The following is a 20,261-nucleotide window of genomic DNA, read 5'->3' as shown; positions in this document are numbered from 1 at the left end:
TTGAAGGAGTTAGCAAGTGTGGTGTTTGGAATGAGAATGGCTCCTATAGTCTCACATATTTGAATGTTTGGTTCCCAGTTGGTGGACTGTTTAGGAAGGATGAGAAGGTGTGTCATTGGGGATGGTCTTTGAATTTTCAAAAGCCCATGCCAGATCCACTTGCATCTGCATTGTGCTTATGGACCAGATGTAAGTTGCTAGCTATCTCTCCAGTGCTATGCCATGCATCCTGCCATGCTGATCATGGACTAATCCTCTGAAACTGTAAGCAAGTACCCAATTAAATGCTTTCTTTTAAGGTTGCCTCGGTCATGGTATGTCTTCACAACAACAGAAAAGGAACTAAAACAGCAAGCAATTGATGTCACCCATCCACCATGATCACCTCATGATGCTGTGGCAGATAAATGACAAGTAAAAAAATTAAGTCCTAGCAAAGCTAAGTACTATTTTGGGGACAAGACATTTCATTACTTTATTGAAAAAATAAAATGCTCCAAACCATAAAACTTTAAATACTTAGAAAGATGAAACTTGATTATTCTCATAAGTGAGTATTTTTTCTAAAGCTACAAAAAAAAGAGGTGTGATACGTATATTTTAATACTTTAAATAGCCAAGATGTTGGTACATAATGGACTGTTCAGGATTTGATTTTACAGTGTATGCAGACTTAGTATGGTGGATTTAACATGGTGAAGGTTCAAGAAAAGGATATTTTGGAAACCTCAGGGCATTTACAAAATGTTTTTAAATTAGCCATCTGCTCCATGACACCTTTTAGGGTGACTCTAGATACCCTTAGTTTTCAAAGGAGCACACAGAACATGTAAATGCTAATAATTTGACCTGTAGCTGACATGGCAGAGGCACATACATCCTAATGAAAAATGGTAGGGTAATCTGTCCACCTGGGAAGGAATGCTGTGCCCAGGCTCAGGAATAAATGACCTTTCTGCATAATGCATCTCTGAGAGTAGGGGAGCCTGAGGCTTCCTTTGAGGAGAACTCCTAATTTTGAATACGGGTGGGTCTGTGCTACTAGAAGGGAAACAAATCTCCCACCTACCCAAAATGTGACAAATGTTAGCATGTAATTTTAGCAGCTTGCATCTGAGAGATTCTTTTTTCTTTTCCTTTCAAAGAATAGAAACTCCCTGTATATTTTACTACCATCTCTCCAGTTTCCTTCACAGATTATAAATACATTAGCCATTCAATGTGATTCTTAGCTCCAAGGCCAGCTTCCTAATACATTTTCTTAAATATGATGTAATCATTTAACTATCATTTTAAAATACATTTTTTGAATAATCTAAAAGCTGTATTATAGTGATAACAATAGATCTGACTAACTTATACAATCTGAGTTGCCCTTACCCTGTGGACCACAACAGACAACTAGGCTGTTATTCACAAAATACACATGGGGAGAAACCCTTCAGAATGTAAAACAACAATAATAAAACCAAAACAACAACAATATAAAAACCAACTAAAGGTATGTATTTGGAAAAAATTAAGTGGAAAAGAGGAGTTTCTATAGTGACAAACAAACCTGGCTTTTATTTTACATGTGGATTTCATTTAGCTTAATTAGGGATGTCTCTAATTAAAGAAAACTGCTTCATTCTAATATGCCCCCATCACTTCTTTGCCTCCCCCCATTTTGGAATCAAACAGAGAAAGGCTTTCTACTGCTCCTCCTGGCAGGTTAATGGCACCTGCATTCTGATTTCCTGCACATACTCCCTTCCCTGGCCCTGAGCTAGGGTAGGGTGTCAGCATGGAAGGTGGCACAGCAGGACTGACCTTTCACTAATCACTCCTGCAGCAGCTACTGGCACAGCTCATTATGAAAAGGAATCCTTCAATAAGCTGCTTTTCAAATACAGTCACACTTTGATTTTTCTGAGAACAAAGATTATACCTTTACATAAAAGCTTCTGACACACAATTCTGTTAACTGAGTACTAAAGTAAAAAAAGCCACTGTGTTAATTGTCTGTCATTATCAAGGGACTACAAACTGTATCAAATGTAGGCTGGTAATCTTGGCTTTTGTTATGGGGGTCAGAACATTCTTATTGATCACCAGTTATTAAAAATTTTAGAGATGTTAATCATTTCAGCTGCCCTTAGATATAAAAATATCACTGGAAACCTCCTAATCATCAACCTATTAACAACAACAACTAAAAATCCCATAAATAACTAAAGAATATATTCTGCCAAAATTTGCAGCCCCTCAAATAGTTCTGCAAGGTGAAGTGTGAGATTGAAGTGCAAAGGGAAGAAGGGCACTTCCGAGCAGCTGATTCCAATTTTAATATCCAAGACACAAAGCTAGTTTATTGCTAAGTACTCTCTACCCCTTTCCTTTGGTTCTTTCCTTTATCCTTTGAATCAACCAAAAATTCAGAAAATAGCACGGTCAAAGGAATGGCATGCTTCATGACTTACCAGCCATTTGCTGAATGCCACTGAACGCACCCAGGTTGCTGGAGGAGGTGGCCTGCTGTAGAAGCTGCAAACGAACACAAGAGCTCAGTCAGAACAATGTGGAGACAAAGCGACTTCCTCATTATATTGAGTACAAATTTATTTTCCTTTACTCTTGTATAGTTGGCTGCCACTCCCCGTTGATGGGCTGAAGGCCCCCAGAGTTGGAGGTGTAAATCCATATTAATGTCTGATCTCTATTAAGAGACATAGACACTAGGGAAACTCACTAACACTGCTGCCTTAAAACAATTAATCAATTTACTCTTTTAACAGCCAGGTGCTAAATCTTTTGACACCAACAAAGCATGACTAATTATAATTCTCTGTAGTCTAGTAGTTACCATAACTCATCTCTGTCAATCAAGGTCCATTTCCTCCTCCTTTCTACTTTCCTTTCCAGTCAGTTTTTTCCTTTTTCCTTTATTAAATAACATTTAAAAATATTTCTGTGAGTTCGAGGCCAGCCTGGGCTACCAAGTGAGTTCCAGGAAAAGGCGCAAAGCTACACAGAGAAACCCTGTCTCGAAAAACCAAAAAAAAAAAAAAAAAAAAAAAAAAAATATTTATTCTTTGAGAACTTCATACATATGCACAATATACTTTGATCACCATTTTTCTCCTCCAGCTCCCATTAATCCCTTCCATGTATCCCCCTCCAGACTTCATTTCATTTTTTTTTTAATCCCACTGAGTCTACTTAGCCACCCATATGCACATGGTTAATGAATGTGGGACCTCCATGGAGCACAGGCAACCTTCCAGGGGCTATACACTGACAGAAAAATGGCTTTCCTTCACCAACAACCATTGACTGCTAACAGCTTCTCAGCTAGAGGTAGGGCCTTGTATGCTCCTTCCCCATCTATATCCAGAGTCAGTTTTCTTTATCTTTCATCAGAAGCACATGTATTTACTGACTTGGAACAACGTAAGAATCATAACGATGACTACAGACCTAAGAATAGCTATTCACAGCCATAGTCATAGCCACACTGTGGTCAGACCTTCTTAAGATGGTCTTTACCAGCAGAAAAAAGACAAAGTACTTGTCAAAATCTGGAATTATCTGCTATATACTGAATCTGTGTATTTTAGGTATGTCAAAATCTTTAAAAAAAGGTATTAATATATGAAAGTCTTCATTTTCCACTTTCAAAAATACAATTTCTGCTGTGCAGAATCAGTGGGTATCACAAGGTAAAGGCACATGGTTCCAGTTCTGCAATGTTCTTAGCCACTTTAGCTAGACTGTAGGCTAATTCAGGTCCTATCCTAGGACACTGAGTAGATGTAGAGGCATTCTTCTTTTGGTAAGATAGATCAATAAAGATACAACTTATATATGGGGAAGCATACAGTTATGTACACACAAGCCAGTTTTCAAACTCTTACAGGAAAACAGGAAGAGAGAAGGGAAAACCTAGGGACTATCCATTTTAATACATAACAATCTAATTTTGGTTTGAGTTTCTCACCCATTTGTGTTTGAAAGTGGCAGCCCTCCCTTCATAGTATACATTTCTTTTTAAAATTAAAGTTGTAAAATTAGCTTTGAAGGTATTTTAAGGAATTAGCAACACCTGCTGAGGTCAGCCGACTACTTGGAAAGTCAAGAAACAATCACCAATAATTACAGGCTTGGACTCTGGTTTAACACAGAAGTAGGGAGTGCCTTAAGGGCCCAAAGCCCCTTCAGACAAGAAGACTTTCAAGTGACAAGAGTAAGATGGCTCAGAGGTTAAGAGCACTGGCTGTTCTTCCAGAGGTCCTGAGTTCAATTCCCAGCAACCACATGGTGACTCACAACCATCTGTAATGAGATTTGGTGCCCTCTTCTGGTGTACAGGCATACATGCAGGCAGAACACTGTATACATAATAAACAAATCTGAGAGAGAGAGAGAGAGAGAGAGAGAGAGAGAGAGAGAGAGAGAGAGAGAGAGAGAGAGAGAGAGAGAGAAAGAAGAGAAGAGAAGAGAAGAGAAGAGAAGCGAAGCGAAGCATGGCCATGGCCAAGAACAGACTGATACTAGTACATGAGAAAACCTACTTACAGCTTATAAAAAGGCAATTCTATAAATGAGGCTGTTTTATTATTTTTCAGGTTATGGAAATAATTTTCAGAAGTGGTCACAGGAACACATACCAGAGATTTCTGTGAGCTATGGAGCAAGGGGAATGTGTCATAAAACTGAGACAGGTACCCACGTCTTGGTTTTCAGAGATGGTGGAACAAGAAGCTGGACTCAGGATGTATAAAAAGGCAAACATGATGTCAACCTTGAATGAAAATTTGCTAAGTACAATTAAGCTGATGGTCTGTGATACCTCAACAAAAAATTTTATGAAAAAATAATTCATGTAAATTTTAACTTTCTCATTTAAAAAACTTTTAAGTGAGTGTATAATGCAGTGATAGAATATTTCACAAATACAAAGGCATAGTTAGTTGTAGGGTTGTCTAGTTCCATCTATAACATCTTATGAACATGACTGCCCAAATGTGAGTTGGACAAGGTGGACACCGACAGATGTGCCAGACTGGATGGAGGCCTCAACCCTACATGAAAAACTAGAGGCAACTAAGGAAAGCTGGGAGAGGAGAGAGAGAAGCTGGTTTTTCCTAGGGAAGACCACACCAATTGGTTGTCCGGTGCCAAACAGCACTTAAAACATAACACAGGTAGTATTATATGGACAAAACAGGTTATATCATGGGCCTATACATATATACATACAATAACAGCAAAAAAAAGGCTATGATTTTGAAAGGGGGATATATTGGATGGTTTGGGGGGAAGAAAGGGAAGGGAGAAATGTTTCAATTATCTCAACAATTAAAAGAAAGATTAAATAAGAATTAAAACACTAATTACTTCTGGAAAAGAGGAAGAAAGTGAAGTATTGGGGGAGGGGAAACAGGATAGTGCTAGGGTATAGGTTATATTCTACTTTTTGATTCTCTCTTGAAAATAAAATTACTGGACCACAGACTAGGAAAAAACCATGGCAGCATATATGTAGATTTAAGCAAGACACCTGGCAAAAATACCCATGCTATCTTTAAGGATAAAATGGAGAAAGAGCCGGAAAACGACAGTCAACATGTCTTTTACTGGCTCAGACAAAGACAGGAAAAGCATGCCCCCTGCCCTCTGCGCATGCGCGCACACACACACACACACACACACACACACACACACACACACACACACACACACACACAGAGCTCCTTTACATGGCCGACTCTGCTGGGCAGGCTGGGGGTGGAAGTGTTGGTGATAAAGGCTGACAACTCCGATAGCTGAAGCCCACAGACACTAGCAGCTGTCTGATCTAGGCAAAGGCACTAGGCCTCCTTGAGCCCACTTTTCTCATCTCCCCTTCCAAGTCAGTAGGGAAGATGTCTTACAAAACAGTGCAGCTTCTGCTACAGAGTACAGCCCATGGATGATACGTGCCTCAGAGGAACAGTAAAAATGTGAAATGGCAGAATTAGGGCGTGAACATGTTCTTGCTAAAACTCTCAGGCTAGAATAAAAAGTCTCAATGAATCACAAAATTAAACTTCATTAACAAACATGTAGTATGGAGTTGAGGTTTCCAAACAGGTCAAAAAAGCGGAAAAGCAGGACACTCACTGCTCCCAGCCCACACAGACAGTTTTTACAAAGGCTGCCTACCATCTGTAGCTGCAGTAAGAGGTTCTGAAGTCCATGCTTGGGGTTGCTATTCTGTCCAGCTTAGATCTTAAGAGAGGAACTGTCTTAGATTCTGACTACTGTAACTCAATAAGGACAATGACAAAGTGAGATTGATACAAAGGAAACACTCAGGAACTATGAAAAACGTAAGAGATGGTTCAAAGACCTGAGTCTGGCCTAAAAAGAACCATCAGGGTCATCCAAACAGCTCCACTGGAAAGACACAGGGTACGGACTGAAGCTGAAGTCTCCCTCATGGCTCCTACTAGTACTGACTGCAGCTGGGGAGCTCTCTGCCAATTCTCTTGGGATCTTTAGAATCTAATGTTTAGATGGTCAGTTATCAAGCATGCAGCATCACTTATCTAACATAGGCTTTTTTTTTTTTTTTTTTTTTTTTTTCCGAGACAGGGTTTCTCTGTGTAGCTTTGCGCCTTTCCTGGAACTCGCTTTGGAGACCAGGCTGGCCTCGAACTCACAGAGATCCGCCTGGCTCTGCCTCCCGAGTGCTGGGATTAAAGGCATGCGCCACCACCGCCCAGCCTAACATAGGCTTTTTACGGTGCCTTAAAACACTGTTTAGAAGTCTAGTGTTTTAGGTTCTACTCAGTTGCTAACTAGCCACAGTTAAATTTGGCACATTCTTATGCTATTCAATTTAATTAACAAAAACCTGCCCTAATGCTGGTTTCATAATTCCTGGGACTCAAAAGGTATGGAAAGTAAATTTTGGCCTAGTTATGGACAAGTAGCTTTTGACAGTTTTGGAGTTATGTTCCTTTCCTCCATGGAGACCACACAGAGACCACTTTCTCTAGCACTTACCGCCAGGTACTGTGGGGTAAGTCCGCCCAGCCCTGTCAGGTTCCCCCAAGTGGCAGTGTTGAGCTGTTGCATCTGCTGTGCCAGCTGCTGCTGGAGGCGTCTTTGCTCTTTGTCCTTCTGAGTGTCAGCAAACTTCACCACGATAGGTGAAGAGCAACCCTGTGGTCAGATACATTGGAAAGTGAAGAGGATGTTACAGCCTGATTGAATCCCTTATACTCTTCAGTCATCATTGGATTTCTCTTTCTTAACTATCTTGGGGCACACAGAATGGTCTGGGATGGTTTAGAATGGTTTGATATTCCTTCTTCTCTGAATGGTACCATCAACAGAAACTCCATATACTGTCACTGGCTTCTTTAAGGGGACCTGTTGGTTGGTTAGTACACTGCCTCTCTTCTCTTCATGTGTCTTCCTTCAACTCTCCAGGACTTCCTTCAAGACAAAGACTTAATCTTTAATTAAACTTCATGGTTTGCTTGACTTAAAGATAGCTTGTCTGTGTGCCTGCCATTTCTATATATGGGTAAAGGATAAAGGGACAGAAATCACAATTGGAATGAAAATATCTCACTCATTTTTATTTTTATCATTTATTTATTTTCAGTTATGTATTTCTGAACACTGGAACAGTGAAAATAACTGACACAATAAAAGAAAGAAGTGAGTTTCATTTTAGGAACATGGATGAAGGACAGAGATATGAAGAAATACATATAGGCACTGATCAAAGTAGTTATTTACATGTTCTCAGAAAGGTCTCTTTTCCTCCTTCCATGTCACTTCTGTCCTATCCAAAGTCCCCAGAGCAAACCAAAAGGTCCAGAAGCACACTCTCCCTAGTCCAAGTGATATATCTTACATGGCAGGAGAAGGAGTCCATATGGTTCCTTTTCTCTAGAATTTCACAATTCTACAAGCCTCATCCAGTTTAATTTCCTTTAAAAGGTAAGGAGTAAGAATAGCGAGAAAGACATGGTCAAAGTCATAAAATATATTAAACTAATTTTTGAGTTAAATATAATCTTTGGGAAAATATTAACCTACTCCTATCCCAAGCACCTCTGAAACATCTGCTCCGTGGTAAGAGCTCAGCAGAAAAACACCCTCTGACCCCAAGCCTCTGCCGTGATAGGGAGACTGAAGCACATTCCATCACCATCCTGTTGCATTTTGCCGAGTTTTTTGAAAAAGGTATTTCTACCCAATTGATTAAATCTTATTTATGTGATAACAGACTTCTCTCACAAAAGATATATTCCTATTTAAATGAACTCTTCCCTTCTCTTCCCATTTGGTCATTTTTCTTTCTTCTAAAAGACAAACTTGCATGCTTTTCCTTATCACTTTGGGCAGTTACAGGGAATTTAGCTATGAATTAAGGCTATCAAGAAAATGAGAAAAGTGAGGTGACAGTTTCAGTGTGGAACTTCTAATATATCAACCTACAGCTCTGGTAAGCAGAGTCATGATCCAGAATGTTAAAGGTCAGTAAATTATACTTATAGTAACATTTCCACCATTAAAAAAATCCACTATGCCTTTTTCTTTATCTGCTCCATATTTCAGTACTCTATTACTTCTTAAATGAGAGCAAGACAGAAATAACACAGAGAAGTTTTGCATGGAGAAGTTCTACTGCTGCATCAAATGTGTTCTATAACAAATGACAGCATCTTCTCCTAATAGTACACTCACTGATTTCTTGTTCTTAAATATGAAAAAAGGCATAAAAGCATAAAATTAGGTAAATAACTGTAGTATTAAATGTGACCTGTTTAAGTCATGAAAGAAAAACAAGTGGGCATAGCGTAGAGGAAAATGGGGAAATAGATGCTATATGTGTGTTTAAAAACAAATCTTTGAACATTCTCATCATTTTAAATTAAATAATAGTGTCTTACTTAAAGATGTGTACCAAAGTCCTGAAAATAATGTAGTTTGTTAAAACTCAAACAAGTCTAGTTGTATGATTGTAGTAGAACTCCATGGCATGTACTGTTCTGTTTAGAGGTCAATTTTTGTAAATCAAACTGAGGGTCCTTTGTTTAAACATGGGTATCAAGTTTTAAAAAGAAGTATACAAACTCTGATCACAACAGAGATCTTAAAAATAAACCTGTGCCAGCCTTATATAGTGTTTCTTCACACGAAAGCCTCCTGCACTTTGGTTTAGGTTCATGCCCAGTTTGGTCCTATATCTTGGGTTCTTCTGTAGTAGAATGAGAGACTCAGACCATATCAGCATTCTCTATGAACTCATTTGGGGATGACCATACTTTTAAGTGTCAAAAGAACTTGAAAACCTTATCTATGGGGAGATAAATTTTAGTATAAATCTCTCAATTATAGGAAATAAAAATAGTTAAATGCATGTATATAAGTAAGTACATATGAGGACTGTTTTCTTAACAGCACTTCATTTTTAATGCCTAAGCTGAAAAATAGCTTGAAATCTACCAGTCTGGAGCAGCCTATGAGAAAAGGGAAGTCAAAATATCAGGAATGTGACTGCATGGTATGCAAGATTGGAATCCTGCTTATTATTTTCTATCATGTTTGATTTTCACCTGAGCTTGCCTTCAGGTGGGGTGGGGGTGGGATTGTCTTAAAAATGCATTGCACTGCAAGGAAAACACATTAATTATATATGTTAGGAATATCAAAGTCAAGATAAATGTTCAAAAAAGACAATAGGCTTTGCAATGCTGGTGTCACAACTCAAAAAAGTACAGTAAACACTTAATGACAATGCCATGCACACCCTCCCACCCTTTCCACCCACCTTCTGAATGAATATATAGAAGTTTCCCATAAAACATGACGCATAATGATCACTTAGCTCCCAACATGCTTTGGAAGATGCAGCATTGCAAAAACAAAAACAAACAAACAAACAAACAAACAAACCCCCCCCAAAAGAAAACTCCAATCACGGGGATTTAAAAAAAAGAAGCTCAAACAATTACTATGTTTTGCACATTAAATAAAACTGAAAGTATTTTTGTTCAAATAGAAAAACACAGCTTCAGATAACACCACAAGGCCACCACCTCTGGAGAAAATCACCCATACACAGATACAGTGTACATAACACAGCAGCACATGCACTCTCAAATGATCCTATCAGACAATACAGAGTAAGTGACGGCATGTCACTTTTGGAATGTTCTTGTGCAAAATTCTGAAAGGCCACGACCCAAATCACAGACTGAGTACAGAGAGCCGTGCGTCTCCACCTGTGGCATATTTCACATTGCTGATTCTCCTGTTCAAGTCACGACCTCTTAAGAGATTGGATTTAAGCCCACGTATTTCTTTGTTGTTCACTTTTAAGTAAAGGGACCAATTTGATTTTTTTCAGGAGACTGAAAATTAACATTTCATTGTTAAAAATGAGAATAATTAACTTTCTTCAATATTCCTAAGATGAAAAAAATAATTCTTTAGTCAAGTGATTTATTACAGCAGCAATCTGAGGTGGGAGTTGTTCAGCTTAGTCCATACCAACCCTGCTGTGGGGTATATATTCCATCCTCTAGGTCCAGAATGACACTTTGCTTCAAGCGTCTCATATCTCAGGACCTGTGTTACTCCAATAAAAGGCTCAAAAGACAGCTGTGGGGCAAGTGGAAGGTTTCACTAAAGTGCATTTCAAGTCATTAGGAGGGAAATGCAAGTGGAAAGAGAGAAGAGGGAAGGGAGGGAGGAGGGAAACAGAGAGAGAAGGGGGGATGAATATGAGTGAATGAAAAGCGAAATGGTGAAAGTTTAAATCTGTGATTGTCATGTGAACAATCCACACAGGAGAGAATTGCTTTACCATTCCCCATCATTTGCACAAAGAAAACAAAGAAAGGGCAGATGATACAGTACCTCCATGGTCTGAGACTGATGCATGGCTTTGATTGCATTCTGTGCCATTGCCCTTGTAGAAAATGTGACAAACGCACAGCCTGTGGGAAACAAGGGGACAGGGAGCAGGAAAGACAAAAAACAACAAGACAAAAGGGTTGGACGCTTGTTAAACCAACACAGTCTACGAGAACCGCCACAAGACGACACTGTTCTCAGTAGTACATGAAGATAAACAGCTTCTCACTTTGGTTTCATCTTAGTTCGCTTTTTATTCACAGTGCTGAATTGCTAATCCAACTAAAGCAGAACAATGTATTCATCAGCTTTTTTTTTTTTAAGGGAACTAGGGAGCATGTTGTGTACTCTTTTCTTTTTTCTTTCTTTTTCCTTTTTTGCCACAAGATTTGAAAGTAGCAAGAGGTAACTTGCCTTTTCTAAGTTAAAACTGGGCTGTTTTCTATCTTCTCCTTGGCTGACGATTTCTACACTGAGAACATGCACACACTGGGGTGCTGTTATTTCAAAATCTATCTCTGAATTTTAAGAAGTAAATAAGGAATTCATCACACCAAGGGTAAATAAGCAAATAAATTTCAAGGTCTCAAAATGTTAACAAATATATCTAATTCATCTTGGATAGTTAAAACATATATAAATAGAAATTGATGCTATTCAAATGTAAACAAATATACTAAATCCATTACAAAGTGGTAATTACGTATTAGTGACAAGAACAAACTATTACTCTGAGAAAATTCAACAGTGCATACGAAATAAATGATAAAAACTGTAATTTGTACAAAAATTTTCATAACTTTGGAAGTTGTAATTTTCTGAAAGGAATCAGATTTGAGCTGAAGTTTAACACATACAAGACAATGCACATTTCTCTGAACATCTACTGTGAGAGCTGTAAAGCTTTCTGTGTTTGTTTTCTCTAGTTCTATACAATAACTAGCGTCTAGAGTGCTGGCTCCTGCTTCTGATAGCAGCACTGGCCACCATGCAGGTCACCACTTGAACTACACGGCTCATGGCCCTTTGTACTAATGGAAACACTGCCTTGTGGAATTTACATTTTATTCATCATGTACCCTTGGGCTTCTTAGAGAAAAGGCTGTGAAATTAATGCAGATTTAGGCTGATTTTATAATAATACCACAGCACACTAAAAGCTTAGCTAAAGCAATACAGACTTATTTCATTTATGATCTCTAATGACTTTAAAAGTGCATTGATTTTCAGCTTCTTTTGCCCTGCACAGTTTGAACTTAGGTATCAGCGAATAATTTAGTGTTCCACTCAATTTCCTCAAAACATTATTATTACTACTTAAAAGATTTCCAAATGAAGCAGATCTAAACAGTGAGAGGCTAAAGCCTATTGTCATTTCAGAGCAGATGCATGAAAGCAGAATTCTGGCATCAACAGTGTAAGACTGTTGCCCCTGTGGCCAATAAACAAAATAGAACATTCTACATTCAAAAAGCCAGTAGATTATTTGCTTTATGTAAATCAATTTGTGAGTCATAAAATACATTTTCTTCTTTTGTCCTTCATTTTATACCTGGTAAGAATATCAAGTCAATACTGCTGTAGTGCCTTTTAATCAAACAGCATTAAGAGAAAGCAGTGCCTGTCCATGATCCCCCATGCACCATGACACCCAGTCATGAAAGTAAGTAAATGCATATTTTTCCACCATGTTATAATCATTACTATACAAAAGTTCCCAGTACACAGGAAGGTCATCCCATACTCCCCCACCAGTTGAACAGGTCTTAAGAAGCAGGCAAGAAGTCTGGCTGTTATGGAGTACTGAGCTGCTGCATGTAGTTCTCTGACAGAGCAGCAGCCGACAACGCCTACTATTTAAACATGTTGCTTGTGCCCAGACATGACTGTAGCTTTTGTTACCAATGAAAGCAATGATCTCCCTCCTCTAAGGCATCTAGATCACGTGTGTAAAATAGCATGTGAGACAGACAAAAGTGTCTCCATTGGCTTCCATATTGATTCTGAGGTCTAAAATTATACTCTCAAATTAACCATCTGTTTCAAAGTAGTATCTCCTTAAAATGTTATGATCATCACTAAAATTTCCGAGGAAATAAGACTAAGAGATATTAATTTTTTCCACTTCTTGCCTTGAGACTACAATATGGAGGCCAAAGCAAATCATCTAGCAGAGGTATATTTGAAAGCATATGAATTCTGCTTTAATAGTCACAAAGATTGTTATATTCACTTCATTTGCTCTTATTATTTAGGAATGTGTGCCAAACTGACAGTTTCCAAGTGGAGGTTAAAATGCATTAGAAACATGTAAAATGTCAATAAGAATCAATAAGGCACAGTTTATGCATTTATCACAATTTCACACAAGTAACTTGTAAGTAACTTTGAGAGAAAGATACAACAATTAGCAGGCACAATAAAATTTCTATCAACTCAAACAACTGCCCTCTCCTTTAAAAAGCCTGCAATTAAAAACCCAAGCAATGCTTCTAATTTTACAAGCCTAACTCATTCAAAAAATGATCTGACAAATGTGATGACTTCTTTAACCTTTTTTATCTTACTGGCAGTGATTCAGGAAGAGAGAAGCTATCTCCTTAGGGGCCTTTGTCAAGTTCTGTACTGTGTGCTGTGCTCAATTACTTAGGAGAAAAAAATTACTGTGTCATTTATAAGGTGGAATACATGTGAAAAATTTTATTCTCAGTGCAACTCTGGATGAAGTAAGCAACTTAGGAGTCAACTACTTTTTGGGATAGTAAAGCTTGTTAACCTTTGTGATTTCTCTAAATCAGGAGAGGTTGTGGCAGTTGTATGGATAGATTTTAATCTTCTTTTTAACACAAGTACAAATACAGTAGTGGCTTCAGTTCTTGGTCTCTGATGTATGGCTTTTCACCAACACAGGGTCATAAGAGTTCTACTATTAAAATTGGCCACTGCTTTTTCTACAACTGAATCAGAAGGTTTTCTATTGGGCAGAAGTATCTTACATCCTAACTGGTCCTTTCTTCTGCACACAGCAGCACCTACTGAGTCTTGACAGGACAGCACCTCTGATTTGGTAGTGTTAGCCCTTAACTATGGAGGACTGTTAAACATACTATCTAGGCAACTAGTACTCTGATAACTGACCTGAATGTTGGAGAAATTAGACTGGAGGAAGAAAGACAGAAATAGTAAAACAATGACACCATATTTCTTTCATTTTTGGTTTGGATATAGTAGCTTACATACATATAAGTGTCTTAATCCTGCCAAATAAATATAAAGGAAAAAATCCTTTTGTGGATAATCTGTAGTTTAGTTTGCCATTACTGTCTCTCCTTTCAGAATGTCAGAGATTACTAATAGGAATGAGGAGTGGAATTCTTATTTTGGTGAGGCTGCCTTCTTGCTGCTAAAACAGATAGGTGATTGACTGGAGAAAGATTTCACAAAGTTATTTCCTCCTACAGACAAGATCTAAGTAAAGCTCAAAGCTGTAATAGAGGGTGGGGTTCTTGGAACACATCTATCACACTTGTCATTTTAATTGAAAGGGCATCTCCTCATTCCCACTTCTTTTCTTTCTTCCTTCCTTTCTTTTTTTTTTGAGATGTTTCTCTGTGTAGCTCTGGCTGTCCTGGCACTCAGTCTGTAGACCAGGCTGGCCTTGAACTCATAGATCCACTTGCTTCTGCCTCCCAAGTGCTGAGATTAGAGGAGTGAGCCACCACCTCCAGTGAAAGGGCGTTTTACCTCAGGGGTTCTACCTCTTATCTCAGTTATCAAGAAAATTCTACAGAACTAGATGAATTCTTGCTTCACACACACAAAAAACCCCATCCCCAAGTTAGAGGTACTTTTAAAAGCATGAATGATGTCAGGGTCTCTTAGTTTTTTGTGGCCACTTTCAAAGAGGCACAGTGGCCTGTTGTACCTCAAATAGAAGAAACATGATTTTAAGTTATTATGCAGCATGAAGGAGACTTCAAACTATGGAAAACTTACTTATAAATGAATCATTACCTAAAGAAGACATTAATGCAGCCAATTTTCCTTGCTGTATCTTTTTAGCACTGGTAGCAATGATCAAACACATAGTCCAGCATAATACTTGGGCACATGCATTAGTAATCTAATATATCATAGGCAATGTTGGGTTAGTTTACTGAAAACTGACATTGATATATCATTCATTCATTTATGGCATCTGAATTTGGGTACAGACTAGGACCCACTTAGCAGCTGGCAAAATCTCATTGCTTAGATGGGGCTGGAAGACTATTTTGAACAAGATGGCAAAATGTAGTCAGTATTCCAGGGGACATGTGATGAAAGTTTCCATGTAGATGAATGTTTAGGTACTGTGTGGACAGGATGTGAACAACATAGTCTTCTCCACATACCTGTCTGAATAGTCAAAAGCCCTATCCTAATATACTTCTTGAATATAACAAGGACAAACAAGGATTTAACTACTAAATCCAGTCTGTGCTCTTCCCTAAAAACATTCATTTGTCAAAGGTTTAGGCAGGGAAATGTTACAACACAGTTGGAATACTCTTAAACAAGCAGAAATAAAGTTACCTTAAATGGCAGTGAAGATTGGACTACAGTTTGTGGATAAGAAAAGTGAAATCAACTTTTTCACTGACTCCAAGTTATAGCTACTCAATTGCCACTGTGCAGAAAATCCCATAGGTTAGATCTCAATAACCTTTCTGACTACATGGATCAGTAAGAACATGTTTATTTTAGGAGTTCAACATCCTAAAGTGACACTGTAAAATATGTACATTTGGTTTAGAAACCTCAAGCTTTGCTTTTGAGAACAAATGTCTCACTGGAAAAGCCATAGATGGGTTGTGGTGGTCTACTATTTTTCTCATGGAGAGCTGTGCAGGTGCCTGAGAGGTGTAGCTGTCCTTGCAGATGATGTAACTATTATTATGAAGTTGTTTCAAAGTGATGGGCAATATGCTTTCCAAAACAAGAGAGTCCAGAATGTCCCCAGTAGAGGAAAGGCCTCCTTAGATTTGGGCATATTGTCCTTTGCATGGATGAGACAAAATATTTGCTGAGTAGTTATGTATGACTGGCAGGTGCTAGGTACTTTCCATGTTGATTCTTACAACCATTTCCTGAGGGTGTCTGTCCTGGGACATGTACTAGTTATAGTGAGTTTTTCCCCCCCAAAAAAGATAATGACTCTAATTGAAAGTATAAATAGGGCTTGATAGGTACAGTTGTGAGTCCTGGCAGCTTTCAGGCCTCTATGCTGATGAGTGGTGTCCTGAGTCAACATGGCTGAGGAGCCTCGGTGGAGTGCCTATTAGTGAGGAATTGAAACAGTTGATGTGGCAGAGGAAGAATGGTGGCGGAGGCCTACTTGACTAATTGTCTTCAGAGTTATAGTTAAACTGGTAAACCCAGAGGAAAGGGAAGTGGCCAACTATTCAACTGCACCTTGCCTTTATCGTCACTAAACAGTCTAATGTAGAAACTTTCTTACTGAGTAGTTTATATTCTGATTTACAGGTACTCTTCAGAGCAGCCATACTTTCATTTTACTTAATTTTTATTTATTATTTCTTCAACAGTTGAGCTAGCAACAGATACTGAGGGAAAAAATGCCAAGTGTCTTTTATCTGAAGTGCCACTAATAGGGGGCATTTATTAATATAATGATTGAAAACTCATATTCTTTAATGAGAACAAAATAGTAGCATGAAATAGAATTGTTCTTTTATCAAATACAGGGATTCAGGAGCAGGTCCCTGTAGCCAGGAGTCCCTAGGTCCTACTAATTGAAAAATGTACCACTGTCTGTCTTTGTATTTCAGAACAAATGGTTATAAATGAGTATTCTCTTTTTTCCAAAAGGGAATTCTCACCAGTTCACTAGGAATTACTTTTCTGTTGCAAGCAAGCAGTGGGGAGGGTATTCTCTTCTTTACACTGAGCCCAGCCATTTGCATAAAATACAAAATGAGAAGGCTCCCCTAACTTACTATAGGAAGAGGCTACTTCTGTCGTTAAGTGTTGGTTAATCAACCAAACAGCCGACCAAATTAGCTAAGTTCTCCTAGTAAGTAGTGAGTCTTCTGCTCTTTCCCATGAAGTTGTGCTGTTTTGAAAGCTTACAGGCAGAAAATACTAATGTATACCTAAAGATAACCAAAATGTTTTCCTAACCATCTCTCCTGCACAGCAGAGGCAGTGAGATGGAGGGTCACTTCAGAGCTAGCCAAGGCAAGCAGAGATAGGACAGAAAGTCAGCACTCAGCTTCACACTCACGGTCTCTATGCACCCATACAGACAGTAAGTGGGCAAAAACCAGTAACTGGTTACTAATGTTGTTCTGTGAGAGAAGCAAGACAGATACACGTTCACTGCTGTCATCTATGAATGGGGAAACTAAGAAATAGAAATAGGAAAATAAATTGATTAAGGTTGCATGTCATTATCAAAAATTCTGGGACTGGATTAGAGTCACTGACCTCTGAGCTACAGTAAACTTCACTCTGATTAATTTAAAGACATTCCTTCTCTCTGTCTCTCTGTCTCTCTCTCTCCTTGTCTTCTTCATGCTGTCTGTATTACTTGTCTTAAGTACTGTCTGTTACTTAAGGGTGACAGTATCTTCTTTAGCTTTTAGAGATTTAGCCTTGGAGTGTGGGCTAAATGACAAGACTTCAGAATTGACAGAGAATGAATGAACTGGGATTTGCACACTGCTCTCCCTTCCCCACCCCCTTAAACCACCCTCAGAGGAAAATATAGGAATCAAAAGTTAGGTGTCAGTCCACTCCTCCTAGTTTCTTGACGACCTCCATTTGGGAACTCTGAAGGTGGATGTGTGTGACACTTTTGTTCTCTGGGACTTTAGTTCCAGAAGCCAACAACATGAAGCTTTATGTCTAAGGTTAAAAAAAAAATCTTCCTCCCATGGCTTTAAAATTAGGTTAGAATGATGAGACAGGTGAAAATGATCACCTTGATACTTATGGCCTGGCTACTTATTTTAATGTTGTGGTTTGGGTACCAGAGCCGGCCCAGAACCTGAGCTTGAGAATGAGCAAAGGCTTAACTATCCCCATGGAAACTGTACTGCAAAATGCTTTCTTCCTCAAACAGAAAAATGTTTGACATATACACTTCTACTTTGGGTTGACTTGGGAAACTACAGTCAGACAATTGTTAATATGTACTGTCAACCTTTGTGCAGTTTAAGGAAGGAGGTGTGTGGTCTTGTTAAGGGGGAGGAGAATATGGGAAGAGAAGGGTGATCTCCACTCTTTCATACAGTGGCTTACAAAACTGTAGCACTCCTCAGGGTGGGAAGCCACAGCTTGTGCTCTGTTTGTTGTGGCAAAAGAAGAGCCTACAATTTTCTTAAGGTCAAAGTCGTCTTTTCTACCATTTAGAAGACAGGACTGTGGACTAGAGGCTTGGTAAGATGCAGGACAGGACAGGTCTGCTTACTCTGAGATTATATACCTGCTCTGCACTGCATAAGCAGTGATACTCTCCCTGGGCTTGGACGGCTGTTATGAGGATCACATCTTTAATGTTTGTTCAGGCAAACAGAAAGAAAAGTATGGCTGAGTATCTATTCTCATCTTCCACCTCTCCTCGTCACCTAAATTTGCTCAATTTGAGGATGAAAAGGGAGTACAGAGGTAGGGCAGCCTGTCAGCATTCCATGGGACCTGGCACTCAGACCTTTTCACCTGGAGAAGTATGAGATGATCATTTCGGTTACAGAGAAAAGTTCAGGTTGGATAACTCGCTCACATGGGATATATTGCAAGCTGACCTCCTGCTGTATGTGATGCCTACATCTCCCTTGACTGTGACACAGAGTTCCAATTAGCACTTAAGGAAAGCGACTTTACAGAGAGCACACTCACCTCGACTCAGCCCGTCGGGTCCCCGGAGAATCCGGCATTCTTCTATCTGGCCAAATGGAGAAAACATCACTCTGATATCATTCTCATTACATTTCTTCGAAACCATTCCTATGAACAATTTTCGGTCTTCCACAGCTAGGAGATAAAAATAACAAACGAAAAAAGGCCATGTCATTTTTTTTTCTTGCAATCAATGCTTCATTCCCAACCAGGCTTGGCCATGTGTGAATGAGTGCAGTCCTAGAGCTAACTGTAGACCTGTATCTGCCCTCTTCCTCCAGTTCACCCCATCCAGTCTGTCTTCCACTCTGACCCCAAGAACAATTTGGTTAGCTTCTAACTAGCCAGGCTGGTTACACTTGACACAGAAGTCGATTCTAGAGGAGAAAGTTGTTGCTATTCCCTGGGAATCATCTCTGACAGCCCCTACCTGGCAAAACCAGAAAAAGAAGAGCGAGAGGAAGCTGTACGGGTGCAGTAACTTGGAGCTAGGTTTCTCAAGGAATGGAGATACATTTTGGGTAGCATGGCAATGTGCACACTTTCGACCCTGACAGAGGGAAAGATTAGACAGGCTTTCCTTCAGATCTGGAAGGTTCCGCCCAATCTCCATTGTTTTTGCTCACAATATTTGAACTATATTTAGCCTATAAGGCAAAATTACAGTTGATTTCAGGACAGTGTTTGCAGCCTTTCTAGGAGAGAGGCCCTTTTTAAAGATGTCTGAAGTGCTGCTAGAGATAAGACTTGCTTATTTCCTATTGCTTCAATTTAATCTATTTCTCAGAATTAAAAGTGTGGGTGGGGGAGGAGTGAGAGAGCCATACACCTTCAAGACCTGGCTTAGGCTCTGCCACAAGTCACTGTGTGACCTCTGTTACTGAATGGATATTAGCATCTTGACACTGCTGTTCAGGTGGTGGTTACTTCTCTTTCTTTTGTTCTTTATAGGGCAGGGTCTCTTGCCATGTACACAGTAAGTATTCAGTCTGGATTTTCTGAGTCCAGGCGCTACTGGAACTCAAGTTAAGGTATGTGATCTGAGCCCTCCAGGACTGAGTCATCTGTTCCTGAAGACTGTTGCAATTCAGTGACTGACCCTGAAGCAACACGGTTGCAGAATTCCTTATGATGACCCCAAAGTCCAATGTCTGTGCCACCCCATATCCAGCTAAAGCCATGTGAATTCATTGGACACTTAAAAGGGTGCAGTATGATGGAGAAACAGACTTTTTAATGTCATCTCAGTTTAATTTAAAATTTCAAAACCCTATGTATCTATTATATTGGTCAGTGCAGCTCTGAAGAACCTAAATGAAGCAGCTAAATGTTCCTTGTCAGAGAATTCCATGTCGTAAGTAAAGGACTTATGCTATCCATTTGTAAAACAGATCTCTGAGTCCATAAAGGGGAAAGGGACTTTCTGAGGGTCATTCAAGAGCTCTGCGGTTTAA

General features: G+C 39.1%; 1 protein-coding gene across 30 annotated transcripts in view; it reads right to left on the bottom strand.

Annotated features, from left to right (window-relative positions):
* Window positions 1–20,261, bottom strand: part of Celf2 (CUGBP Elav-like family member 2) — an 842,930-nt gene that overhangs the window by 61,123 nt on the left and 761,546 nt on the right. For 29 of the 30 annotated variants that reach the window (XM_052727707.1, XM_052727708.1, XM_052727705.1 and 26 more), the window contains 4 exons: window positions 18,808–18,942; window positions 10,909–10,988; window positions 7,033–7,191; window positions 2,463–2,526 (listed from right to left, as the gene is read on the bottom strand). In XM_052727707.1, the coding sequence (XP_052583667.1) occupies window positions 2,463–2,526; window positions 7,033–7,191; window positions 10,909–10,988; window positions 18,808–18,942 (438 nt within the window). Of the gene's footprint in view, window positions 1–2,462; window positions 2,527–7,032; window positions 7,192–10,908; window positions 10,989–18,807; window positions 18,943–20,261 lie in introns of those variants that run through there. The other variant, XM_052727720.1, reaches the window with a different exon arrangement.

This window comes from Peromyscus californicus, unplaced genomic scaffold, assembly GCF_007827085.1.
Source record: "Peromyscus californicus insignis strain IS unplaced genomic scaffold, ASM782708v3 Scaffold_8__1_contigs__length_139910024, whole genome shotgun sequence".
In the NCBI taxonomy this organism is placed as follows: domain Eukaryota; kingdom Metazoa; phylum Chordata; class Mammalia; order Rodentia; family Cricetidae; genus Peromyscus; species Peromyscus californicus.
The sequence above is the reverse complement of the archived record's forward strand: the minus strand, read 5'-3'. Positions and strand labels throughout refer to the sequence as shown.